Raw genomic sequence first — 13165 nt, 5'->3', positions numbered from 1 at the left:
TCAAAGGTGGGTCATTATCTGGATTTTGCAAAGGTGATGAGGCACACATTAATTACATCACATTATTGAGACAACACATCATATGGAATCCATGGGGCACACCTCACTTATTCAGTGCTTGAAGGCTCAAGGATTGATAGGAGAGATGTTACAAGATGAGGTATACCAGGGTGAGGTAACACCTTGGAAGAAAAATATCTCCTGTATTATAAAATTAGGTTCATTTTTAGCTTATCAGCTATAAAGCCTAGCAAAATACCATCAGTGTAACCTCTGCAGTCATGAACAGCACAGATAAGCAGTATGATAACTGCTTGCTTCCTTTGACCTGTAGCCACAGCAATTTCTTCTTCTTATCATCATATCATCATATCATGTGGTTTTCATTAGCAGATGGAATGGCATGGAAGTAAAGATATTCAAATTCCCATTGTTTTCTGAGCACCTTAAGGACTTTGGAAATAACACTTGACAAAACAACTGTTAAATCCAGCATGCGTAATAGCTGTGTAATCATAGAATATTCAGTCCTTTTTATGCAATTTAAGATCACCACTGTGATGTTCGCAGTCCCAGCAAATGCCCTGGTTACTTTACAGTTAAAAAAATGTATAGAAAAAGTGAGCTTTTGGTAAATGTTTGCGGGAAGTCTTTTCATGTAACGCTTTATTTTATGTTTATTTTTATTGTTAAAATATCATTGTGAAAGAGGCAACTTTGCTTAATGACTATTTCTAGTTTTAACTACATTCACCTGACAATACCTTTGTATGTTTATACTGCCTCACAGTGTGGTATGTGGGCTGATGGGAAAACTCTACAGAGGGTCATAAAGTCAGCACTTCCCTTACTTGAGGATATTGCTGACACTCACTACTTCTCCAGATCTAAGTACATTATAAAAGACTCTTCTCACCCTGATCACCACTATTTTTACCTTCTGCCTTCAGGGATGTGATACAGCCCCCCCCCCCCCCCCCAAAAAAAAACCAAAAACCAAAAAACAACTCCAATAGTGTAACAGACACTTGCACTCACAGCACTTTATTTTTGTTTACCTATATCCTATACCTGCTTTTTAAATTTTTTTAATGTTGTATAGTTTTATGATGATTGATTGTGTGTGATGCTGAATATATGTAGTTGTATATATGTGATAGTATGTCTGAATAGCACTGTAACGGGCACTAGCAATTTCTTTTTTTTATGAATACATTGACAATAAAGGCATATTATCTCATCATTACTCAACTGTTACTTGTAATGTATTTTTACATTGTCGCATGGATACTTTTGAGTAAAAGGTTTTAATATTTCTTCCACCACTTCCTTTCACTGTGTTATTGAAATTGTCAATTTTTCCAACTAAACAGTCAAGATATCAGGGGAAATAATGGAATTTTTAAATGATAAGACCAAACAACAGCAGAATGATGTGACAGTGTGATATCTGTGTGGATGCCCTGTTGGATTCTCTTTCCCAGGAAACTTAGACACATCTCTGCTGTGAGATAATGTAATCAGAGATGTTCTGACTACTCCCTTCTGATACATGATGCCACCGTGACTCTGAGGAAACTGTCCTCTGTGGATATGCCTTCACAGATAGTACCACGAATACTCTACACCTATAAATGGTCAAACTCAATGCCACCCTTACCAAAGTGCTTTCCCCAAAACACCAGACAGTTGCCTTCACTGTTTCAACGAGAGAGACAGTATGTCTCAGTATGTCTCTCTACCAAGATGGTAGTGCAGCCTTTACTGTGACCTCAAGGCCCATGCTTGAAGCTAAATATGGAATGTGGAATGTTACTCCCTAACAATAAAGCTGGGGGAAGAGTCATACCTGTACACTCCCAACTCCAAATGTAATCTCAGTTTGTCACAATTATTATAAACACAGTGAGTGTCATGGCAATGGTACTCCACCTAAAAACATTCATCTGCCAAAAACACTAATACTACACTACACAGCAAACTCTGACCATGTCCACACTAAGCCCACTGAATTCATAGATTTTTATATGTTATGTTATGAATATAAATATTTTGATTTTTATATTTTGTTACAAAAATATTTTATATTCTGTCATGAATATAAATATTTTATTTTTTTATATTTTATGAGTATAAATGCTTTGTTTATATTTTATGTTATGAATATAAATGTTTTAATTTTTACATCACCAATCAGTGTAATTATTTGTCATTATGTCATTATAACAAATGTTTTTTGCTAAAATGGAGGTATTTGGTGTGTAGTAATATTACACTAAATGTATGATCCGTTTAAAATGAGATATATGAGAAACTAAACATGTATTTTTGTCATGGTGGCAGCAATACACAACTGTAGGTTATAGAAAAAGTTTAATTTCATATGACACACAGTACAGTCTAAACATGTTTTGTGTTTCCCAGGAAACTAGAAGACACATCATTGCTGTGAGGTTACATAATCAGCAATGATGATGGAAAGTTGCACAAGACAAATGTTGTAAAGCTGTAAGAAAAGAATTCCACGTGTATACTCCCATTCCTTCCCTCTGAGTAGGTAGAGCTTGGTTTTAGAACCTCACCCTAACCCTAACCCTATCCCCAACCCTACCCTAACCCTAACCCTCATCATGCTGCTGCCAGGATTAGTACTCTTTCTTCTTTGAGAAAACTTTTTTCTTTGTGAAAGCTTTTGGAAATATTTGAATTGCTCTATTTATTGTTTTATTACTGTTGAACCATAAATTATTGTTGGTGGGCTCTGTGCTCCTCATTGCTTTACTTTTATCTATATGATTATTATTATTATTATTTATTATTATTATTATTATTGTTATTATTTCTCTGTCTGTCAGAACAACAATTTCCATCAGGTCAAACTGTCCTGTGGTCAGTTTTAGTTGAGTCTGACTGTCCTCTGGTCCATGTCAGTTAGGGTTAACATTTTGGATCTGTGAAGATCTACATCCAAGACCAAAGGCTAATTTGTTTCCTGACTTTCAGTACTGGTAGCAACACAAAGCATTTTTCAGTACTTTTGTTTGACAAATATATGTATTTGCACATAAATTCATCATAAATTTAAACAATCTGCAACTATTTAGACAACTGGTTGGTTTGGTTTTCTAAGTTTCTCTTCTGAAATTACTCAGCATATTTCTGAAGTTCAGCACAATACAAAACTCTTTTTCTTTGGTTTATCAAAATAAGCCAAACTTCACAATTAATGTTGTTAATGCTAAAGCAGCAGAACAAGATCTCAAAGAAATACATTCTAAAATTGATTTAGACTTTTATTTAAAACATATTGAATTTACTGATTAAAGAATACATAAACATGCCAGACATGTAGAACATGTTCTGGAGGGTAACCAAACTGCAGCAGTTCCCTCCTAAACTAAAAATACAATGACCATATACTGTGTGGCTCAACTCCAGAATCTATAAATATTATAGAGAATTATTACAGAACAAAGCCATAACTATAGAATACTACACAAATGCATGTGTGTTTTCTTATCTTTAACTCTATCTCCGCATCAACAGTTTCAGTGGAACCATGAAAGGGTTAAGTGGGGGGGGTCCCGTCATGTTTTCACCCTCTGTTTGGCTGGATGGGTTATTGCTTTCATGTGACTGGCTCTTAGATTCATCTGGCTGGAGTTTCTTTCCTCCGCTGTCTGTCACATCACTGCTGTCAGTGACGGCCAGCTGACTGTTGCTTCTGCTGCTGTCCTGCTGTGGCTTTGGGTTGCTGTCTCGCACACTTGATGTCTCTGTCTGAGCAGCCAGTCTGTCCTGTGACCCTGCTGTGTGAGGCTCATCGCTTCCTTGTTTCTGCATCTTTAACACTTCAAACATGTCTCTTGCCACGGAGGAGTCAGCAGGAGCAGAGAGAGCCTGGTAAACCTGAAACATGAAGAGAGGACGGCTGTCAGGTTAATGCTGGGAAAATATGAACACAATACAGCAGAGTGTGGTAAGTACCAGGTCTACTCTGTGCTTCTACATGCTGCTTCCAGGGACTGCTTGAAATGAACTACTCTTGCATGGTGATGATAATAATAATAATAATAATAATAATAATAATAATGACAACAACAACAACAGTATCCTTTACAGGAGATCAAGGTTCCACATCAACATAAAATGGGATCATTTGTTCACAATAAATCATCGTATTCCCGCCTCTTATGGTGACCTACACATGACAGTCTGGCAGACCATTTGCTGCACTTCTTAGGCTGCGTTCACACTGCAGGCAAATCTGATTCAAATCTGATTCCTTCTCAAATCAGATTTTTAGGCCTGACTGTTTTTAGCAAGTGTCCAAATCAGATTTGTCTCTGTTCAGACTGGGCCACATTACTGACTAATCTGACAGGTTGCCGTGGCAATGTCGTTGGAGAGGAGGTGTCATCTAGCGTGTATTGTGTGATGTCATATAATTGCGACAGCGACAGCAACAACATAACCGTTGAGATTCACTTGAACTGAGCCATCTCCCCAATGATTAAGAATATGTTCTGTCCATGGACTGATGTTTTCTACGTCCTCCGTTGCCCCCAGTGATATCACCTAGCAACAACAACTGGAATAAGCGCAGGTCTGGTGTCGCACAGAGTGACGTAGCGTAGAGACGTAGAGAGACGTCACGGACAGTCAAATCCGATATGAGTGTTTGGAGCTGTTCAGAGTCACACACATCTGTCCAAATGAGATTTAAAACGTTTTAATGAGATTTTAAAGGTGGTTTCAATCTGGTTTGCAAAAATCGGAACTCATGTGATTTATGACTGTTCAGACTTCATAAGAGCCATCTGGTACCAATCTAGATTGGCTAAAAATTGGATTTTGGCTTGCAGTGTGAACGCGGCCTAATTTATCTATAATGTTGGCAGTCCTTGTGTTACTACATTCATATTTATTAAAATGTGGTGATTATTGTTGCTATATATTGAGCCCTGGAAATGATCCCTGACAGCAGGAGGACGCATAATAAAAAAAATACATTTATATTTATGTAAAGCTGCTCATATCTGTACATAAAGAGCATAAAGGCGGCGCTGTTGATCTGTCCAGTAAAAACATGAAGCTTCACTTTACATTCAGACAAATGTATATGACAGTTTGTGAGACCAAAGAAAACGTGATCATACTGTATATGCTACACATTTAAGCTAGGAGTAAATCACCAAGAAGCTGCACAGGTCAGTTCATTTGATCATGTTCTCCCTCAGATAACTGCTCATCATCTCAGAGTCAGATGAGATGCTAACAACTGATGACCGGCTGGCTTTTCACATGTCTGAAAACATCCCAGCAGATTTACAAACAGATGTTATTTTGATAAACTGACCACATATTGGGAATCTACATAGTTACTTTTTCACCTGAAAAAATATAAAATCTTAATAAAATGACTTATTAACAATCCCACTGTGAAAATTGCAATTGTTTTTGGTTGAGCTAGTCTCTGCTCCGATCTGAAGGGACCCAGTGCATTTTGGGACGGTTGGTTAGGTTAAAGGTCATGTGGAAGTAGTTTAATTTGAAACTCAAGAGACACACTGGCTAGAAGAACAGGCACTACTTACTGTCGGCAAATTGTTTTGTCATGTTCCAATTGCAAGAATTGTGTCAAAATTCACATAAGAATGACGCAAAAGTTGTGAATTATGCTTGCATGTTTTTTTACAGGTTTGAAGATCAAAAGTTACAATTACTGAGATTCACTTTCACAAATGAAGTGAAATACAGTTTTACAAATGCAAATCAGTCTGTTCTTCTGTGGATATATAGCATCATCCTTTCTCCATCCATACAGGTCCACACTAGCTCTGATGCTAACTCTGCCCCTCATGCTGCTGACAGTATTGTGAACAATGAAGTTGAAGCATACTCTGCTGGACAAACTATGTAATGACACCATGTATAAATCCCCCCCAAGCATCAATTTCTGCATTCTATGTTCTGTAAAAATGTTTTCATATCGGCGCTGATACTGATGTATATCTGTGAAAGGCTCATATCGGTCCATAATATAAGCCGACTGATAAATCTGTCAGGCTCTACAAAACTGTAATGTAGTCATTTCACACTGTGGCACTTTACTGGTTGTCATGTTGTCATATTTTTTATTTGTTTTTAAAACACAATTAGAGTGCCAGCTATAATCTTATAATATAAGCTTTCTATTATTTTACTTGAGTAAAGGATCTAAATATTTCTCCCACCACTTTCTTTCACTGTGTGATTTAACTTGTCAAATTTTCCAACCTTTTATAACACAAAACAGTCAAGATGGCAGAAGAAATAATGGATTTTTAAAAATGATTAGACCAAAGGACAGCAGAGTGATGGGACGGTGTGATATATGTGTGGATGTCCTCTTAGTTTCTGTTTCCCAAGAAACTAAAAGACACATCTCTGCTGTGAGATCACATAATCAAAGTTGATTATGGAAAGTTACACAAGAAGAATGTTGTAAAGCTGTAAAAAAGGAATCACACCTGAACACACCCATGGCAATAGCACTCCATCAGAAGTGGACTTTCATTCATTAATGTTTGCCTGTTTTAAAGCAGGTGTGTCATCCTCCTTTTTCTTATGTAAAGGATGTCATTATTTCTTCCACTACAGTGACAAAGAAAGCAAGGGGATGAACTGCAGTCATTTCTGAACTTTTACTTCTTCAAGAGAAAATAAAAAACATAGCATCACATTATTTGGCTGTGTTACTAGGACAAAAAGCTCACTACTAGAAATGATTCAAAGTTCAAATGAGCATTGGGCTGTTATATGGGCAGACACATCAGAACATTACCTCATATACTGTAGTACATTTCTTATCTAAACTGTGTTATCATTTGCTATGTTGCATTCCTTCCCTCTAAAAGTAGCTGGAACTCATTGCTTTGTCTTTCTTCTTTGTGAAAACTTTTGGAAATATTTGAATTGCTCTATTTATTGTTTTAGAACTTTTGATTGATTTTATTCTTTTACTGTGGAACCAAAAACTATTGTTGGTGTGCTTCCAACTTTATGTCTGTGCTCCTCATTGCTTTACTTTTATCTCTGTGTTATATATTATATATATAAGTGCTATATAAATAAAGTTTATTATTATCTTTCAGTGTTTCCCATTAATTATATAGACTCTGTCCACAGTTTCTATAGCTGAACACGTCTGTAGTGTACACTCTCCAAAATTTTAGGGCTGAGTATACTAAGTTTTTAAGATATATCAACGTATTTTTAAACCAGATGGACGAGACGTTATCTTCTTTTGTGCAGATTATATTGTTGAATGACTGAATGAAGTTGTGACAATTTTCCACTGTCCTTGTCCTCTGCTGCACGGAGGACTGTTCTGCTGCAGGAATACTACTACTTTATTCCTCCTCACTGTTCTGTATAAATGGTCCAGACACTAAATGGAGGACAGAGTTTCTCCGTCAGTAAGCAGCTAAAGGACGCTGTTAATAGCAGCTGTGGTCGAGTGAGGTAGAGAGTGAATAAAGAGAAGGAGCGCTGACAGTAAGAAAGCTGGTGAATCAGATCAATATAAAGTTATTTTCTGATTGTTTCAAAGCGGTTACGTTCAACAGCACTAATAAACTTCCCTGCACACCTCCACTCAACCCTGCAGCTCAGCCTCAAGCCTCTAAATGTGAATCACCTGCTGCTGTTTAAAACACAGCAGCAGCTTTATACTGCTTTAGTTGCTTCAGTTTAAAAAGTCTTAATGAAAGATATTCTTTATTTCCATCTGTACAATAAATCTGCTTTGTGGGTGTGACCTTTTTAGTGTGTCATCATTATTATTATTATTATTATTATTATTGTCATCACTATCATTATTTCTCTGTTTAGCAGAACAATAATTTCCATCAGGTCAAACTGTCCTGTGGTCAGTTTTAGTTGAGTCTGACTGTCCTCTGGTCCATGTTGGTTTGGGAAGGTCTTCCAAAAGTCAATTTAGTCAGTCAACATTTTGGACCTGTGAAGATCTACATCCAAGACCAAAGGCTATTTAGTGATCTATAATTAGCAAAAGGACTTTGGTCACACTAAATAATAATAAAACACTACTACTGTACTTTTATGGTCGGGCAATACATGACTAGATTGATCAACAGTCTGTTACTAGAACAACCCGTGAGAGTGCCCTGCCCTCTAGAGGCCTTGCTTCACATGAGTATAGGGACAAGATTAAAATTCTCTCCAAAAATGTTTGTCTCCCTTCTAGCAGTGAGAATAAGAGCTCAGCTATGACTGCCTTAAAGATGGCCTGACAGCTCAAAGCAGCATGCTCTCACACATATCCCACATGACACAAAATTACTGCTCAAAGATAAATACATTTGTTGACTGACCACCAGAAACCATGGGGGGGCAGTGTTACTGTCCCTACTCGATACGTAGCTCTAGTGAGACACGAAGAAGAAATAACAATGGCGGAACTTTTATGCAAGAGGAACATTATCAATATCTCCTCCACAGTCGCCATGTTTGTTTTTGAGTTTGTTGTTGTCATAAACTTTTCACTCTGTGCTGCCCCCTGGTGGATGTATTGGTTAACATCCATGCCAACGTAAAGGACGCATGAAAGTATGTGAGCAGTGACGGTAACATTGTTTGAAAAGGACGTAAACATCTTCGTACTTACGTTGAGTATAAATGGACCTTAAGCTTAACCTTAAGGTAACGTGCAGAAATACGGACGAAATGAACGTGGAGCATGGACAGAAGGCTCCGTCCGTATCTGGATCCGTATTTAACGTTGAGCATAAATGGGCCTTAACAGATGTGTAGTGTAGCCCAATTTAGAGCATTAGGTGGCATCTTGGCTGCTGAACTGCTAAGTGTGCTAACTCAAATTCACCATGACTTCACCACAGACATCATATTTTCTAGTTCTGGGTGAAAAAAGGACCACTTGGAGGTATCATTTGACGGGAGATGTTTTGATATTACTTGGTATCGATTGATTTCAGTCAATATCTTAAAAAAGGTATTGAGTACCAATACCCAGTCCTAGTAATACATGATAGTAAACTAAATATAAATGTGACATTTTGAAAACCTCACATTAATTATAACAGACTGTAACTATTTTCTGATAATGTATTGTGTTCATTATTTATTTCCGCTTGTTTCACAGGAGGACAAATCATCAGCTAATGCAGATTTAATGTTTTCATGTGGTTTCCAAACTCTGCGTCAGGTCAATTACTCTAACCACTGATTTAAAAACACATCAACAGAACTGTCTGAGATGCACACTATTAACTAGCTGCTCGATGGTCAATGTTTAGGGCTCACGGAAGCAGCAGAGCTACTGCAAGAAAAGAGAAGAATATTATGAAGACTATCATCTCTGTACTCAGCTGTACCTGGATCAGGTGGTTGTGCAGTTTGTTGCAGTCCAGCAGGGGGAGCTCTTCTGGGAGAGACATCAACAGGTCCAACACTATAGCACTCTCTGAGGGAAAACAGTCACAGGCTGTCAATATTCCATGATTAGGTGAACTCACCGATGTGATGCTGCATGTTGAGTGTGACATGTTAATATACTTTGTACAACATTAAAGTACATTTTAAAATGAATGAACCCCTTACTGACCCATGGGGGTGAGATGACACTCGTGACTGGGCTTGTGGATGACACTCAAGTAGCGATAGATCCTCTCAAAGTCCACTACGCACTTGACACCTAACGTCCTGGGACTGTCCTTGGTGGCATATTTACTGGTGCGACCAAACTTGGCATGAACTGCTGCAGCCGGAGTGGAGAGTTGGGGTTTGGGATGGGTGGAGTAGCACTTGGAGGTGGCTGAACTGGTGGAGGCAGCAGAGGATGGAACAGTGCTAGGGGCCGATGAGGACGTGTGAAGGCCGGATGGACTGGAGGTTTGCTGGTTAGTCTGGTTTACAGAGCTGCCATCGCTCAGAGACTTGACGGCTGCTGCAGAGCTACAACCGACTGTGACTGCAGCAGCTGCTTGGTCTGAAGACAGCAGGGTCACAGTCTGTGCAGCGGGTAGCAGCAAGGATGGAGGAGGACGCTGGCAGGAGGGAGCAGCACACTGAGAGATGGCGGCAGGTGAGCTTTCAGATGAGGAAGAAAGCTGTTGATGGAGTGGAGTGGTTTGTGTGTTGGTCACTCTGAACACTTGGGATGGTGCTGGTAGTCTTTTGGCTGGGCCCATTGTTTGTGCTGGAGTCTTGAGTAGGATGTGTGGATGGGCTGTGTTGGTGGCAGGATGCTCACCTGTGGGACAAAGATCTCACATAGTTAAAGCTGTTAAGCTGTTTTTTATCAGAGTAAATTGAAGATTCTTTTTAAGCTAAAAGCAAAAGCTAAATATTTTAATTCACTAGATTTTTGGGGGGCTTTTGAACATTTCCGAAGGCTTTCTTGAGTAAATTGAACTTGCACAGGGGCATCACAACCTTTGTAAGGAGGGTCAGTTTTTAATTCCTATTTCCTCACATGATGTATGTAAAGAATTTTGCTGGATATTTATTTTGAAAATAAGAAACTATAAAGAGGAAAACTGCTAATCTGGGATTTACATGTTAGTTTCTTATTCAAACATGCAACCAATTTGTCAAATGTTCATCACATTATAACTCAAGTTGTAAGCACTGCCATGAGTTTTACTTTTGTTTCAACTGTTCCTTTAAATAAATGTAGTCTCTGCTCAGGAAGCATCTAATCCAAGTCCAGGTTCCTCTCAGGGAAAAGATTTCTTTCCCCTGAAGTGAAGAATATAATATGCAGGTTGTATTGGGTGTTTTAGGTGTAGTAGTGGTAAGACACACAGGAGGCTCCATTATATATCAGCTGGAAATGACTTCTAACATCTGATATTTACTGTCTATCACATTTCAGCAAATTTGACACTCAGGTGATTTGGAGGTGAATACCTTTATCTGGTAAACTAGGCATTGGTCTCAAAGGGACTGTGCGATCAGCATGCCCGTCCTCCTGTGTGGGTGGTCTGTGGACCTGTGGAGGGTCACAGTTCCTGAGGGTGCGAGGCTCTGTGGACGACACTATCAGCATCTGAGAGACACAGGGAGAAGAACATGGTGGGGGGAGGGAGACAAAAGATTCAAAGTGGTGCACATGGTTCCACAACTGAGCAGGAAGAGTCAAGGTTTGTCTGCAGGTGTTTTTATATGCAAAGAACAAAACGCTGTGACAAAAGGTTGTTTTCTGCACACCAAAACAACACAAAGATGCATCTTAATAATTGTGTTTTTATCACTTCAATAATCTACAGAAAAAAAGAACAATCAACCCATGTGGCTCGCTGTACCTGAGAGAAAGCACTGGAAATGGACTCTTCAAGTGTTCCAGCCACAGCAGAAGCCATGTGTGTCCACACTTCGATGGGCTTTCTGATCTTATTTTCTTCCCACTTCTTCTTCTTCAGCTTGAAGCTGGCACATGAGATCGCTTTGTTCTTCAGAGTTTCCACCACAGACTGGATCTAAAGGAAAGTAAATATATGTCATTACAGTCTACGCCTGTAAAAACACTGATACATAGAACTACCCAAAGCACTGGGGTGCTGACAAAATAGACTGTTTTATTCTGAAACAGTTGCCAAAGTTGTTTGATACAGAATTAACATATCAGATCCTCTAATTCTGAGGACTTATTTTGTAAATTGTGTACATAACATGACGCTGCACTGTGACAATACCTGGACTTCCCCAAAACCATGCCCCCAGTAAGAGCTCAGTCACATATACAACAGGTTCAAACTTTTCCAATTGTGTCTTAAAACAAAAGTCAGGCGTCTATATGAACAGTAAAGAGGTTTTCCTCTCTGTAATCATTCCTCATGTTCATACTGACTATTAAAAGATCTTCAAATGAGCTTTCAGTGGACGTGATGGAGGATAAAATCCACAGTGTGTCCACACACTCATTTAAAAGTAGATGATCATCTTCTATTGAGCTTCAGCAGTGTGAGTTAGTCATATCAAGTGATATCTGACACATTTACAGTCTTTTTATCAGTAAATTCCCTCTTAGTGTTTCCTGTTGAGCTGTGGTGGATGTATAGTAACAAGAAGACTTTGACACTAAAAGCACTGTAATGTTGAAACATAAAAGACTTTATCTGACTCATCTAGACGGCTGAAACTTCAGATCTACTTTTAAATCCATGTGTACACAGAATGAGGACTGTAGATTTAGTCCTCCATCACTTCAGTGTCAGTACCTCTGCAATGGAGCGAGTAGGGACGGAATTTGTCAGAAGAGCGTAGTCGATGTCGCTCAGAGCTCCCGCGGTCCCGCTGAGTTTTTTCAGGGCATTCAAGAGCCTCCTCAGCTCCGCCTGCTGCCATTTAACCACAGTACCTGAACGCTGAGGCGCCTGCTCGGGATTCAGGTGGCGGTCTGGTTTAGTTCGCTTACGAGGAGGTGGTTTCATAGTACTCACGATGCTAACACAAACCAAGCTAGCCAAACAATAAGTTAAAGCTAGCAGCCGTTAGCTCTAAAACATAGAGTGAGAGTTTATGGTAGATACAACACTGATGTATAACTGAATCTAACTTTATCACATACACCTTCTCCACGCAGACGACTGTCAAGTGTCTACTGTGTTCCGCTACAATAACAACACTACTACTTCCCATATGATATTTTCAGAATAAAAGGGCCATCTATAAACAACAACCATAGGAAAAAAAAAGAACTTCGGCATGTTCTAGTTATTTGGATGGTGTAAATGCAATTACACAGAAGGAAAAGTTTTATGTGTGATTCTTTAATTACTAAAGAAGTTATGGTCATAGAGTTATAGATTATATAAACTAAAAATGGTCATCACCTGGGAATTATGGAATCACCTCTAAATGATAAGCCATTTCAGGGCTGCTAGCAGCATTCCCATGGAGAGTATTTTCAAAGAGAATTGCAAAATCTACATTTCTGGTTAATGTTATTGAATTAATATCCAACTTCAAATTGTTGCAATATTTTTCTCGAAACTTTCATACCAATAAACTTCCAAATTAAATTGAATTAAGTAATCAGAATCATAACTAAACCTAGCAAAATAAATAAATAAATCTTATTTTCATATGAATATGCACAACATACTAGACGCCATAAAATATTACACATTGAATCTTT

The 13165-nt window shown here is 38.5% G+C and overlaps 1 protein-coding gene across 1 annotated transcript; it reads right to left on the bottom strand.

The window, feature by feature from the left end:
- Nucleotides 1-3374: 3374 nt before the first annotated feature.
- snapc2 (small nuclear RNA activating complex, polypeptide 2) lies at nucleotides 3375-12517 on the bottom strand. Its single transcript, XM_053343475.1, has 6 exons — nucleotides 12246-12517; nucleotides 11331-11504; nucleotides 10936-11074; nucleotides 9629-10276; nucleotides 9399-9487; nucleotides 3375-3909 (listed from the first exon to the last, which is right to left on the bottom strand). The coding sequence occupies exons 1-6, from the start codon at nucleotides 12456-12458 to the stop codon at nucleotides 3529-3531; spliced, it is 1644 nt and encodes a 547-aa protein (XP_053199450.1). The 5' UTR covers nucleotides 12459-12517; the 3' UTR covers nucleotides 3375-3528.
- Between the last annotated feature and the right edge of the window lie 648 nt (nucleotides 12518-13165).

The sequence above is a fragment of the Scomber japonicus genome, chromosome 22, assembly GCF_027409825.1.
Source record: "Scomber japonicus isolate fScoJap1 chromosome 22, fScoJap1.pri, whole genome shotgun sequence".
NCBI classification, from domain to species: Eukaryota; Metazoa; Chordata; class Actinopteri; order Scombriformes; family Scombridae; genus Scomber; species Scomber japonicus.
Note: the sequence above shows the minus strand (reverse complement) of the source record. Positions and strands in the feature narration are given on the sequence as shown.

Bases quoted from the DNA above. Each gene is read 5' to 3' on its own strand.
- snapc2 (XM_053343475.1), bottom strand. From the start codon at position 12,458: ATGAAACCACCTCCTCGTAAGCGAACTAAACCAGACCGCCACCTGAAT. The intron at 11,505-12,245 runs GTACTGACACTG...ACTTTCCTTTAG, and splicing joins CTACTCGCTCCATTGCAGAG to ATCCAGTCTGTGGTGGAAAC. The intron at 3,910-9,398 runs GTACAGCTGAGT...TTCATGTTTCAG, and splicing joins TGCACAACCACCTGATCCAG to GTTTACCAGGCTCTCTCTGC.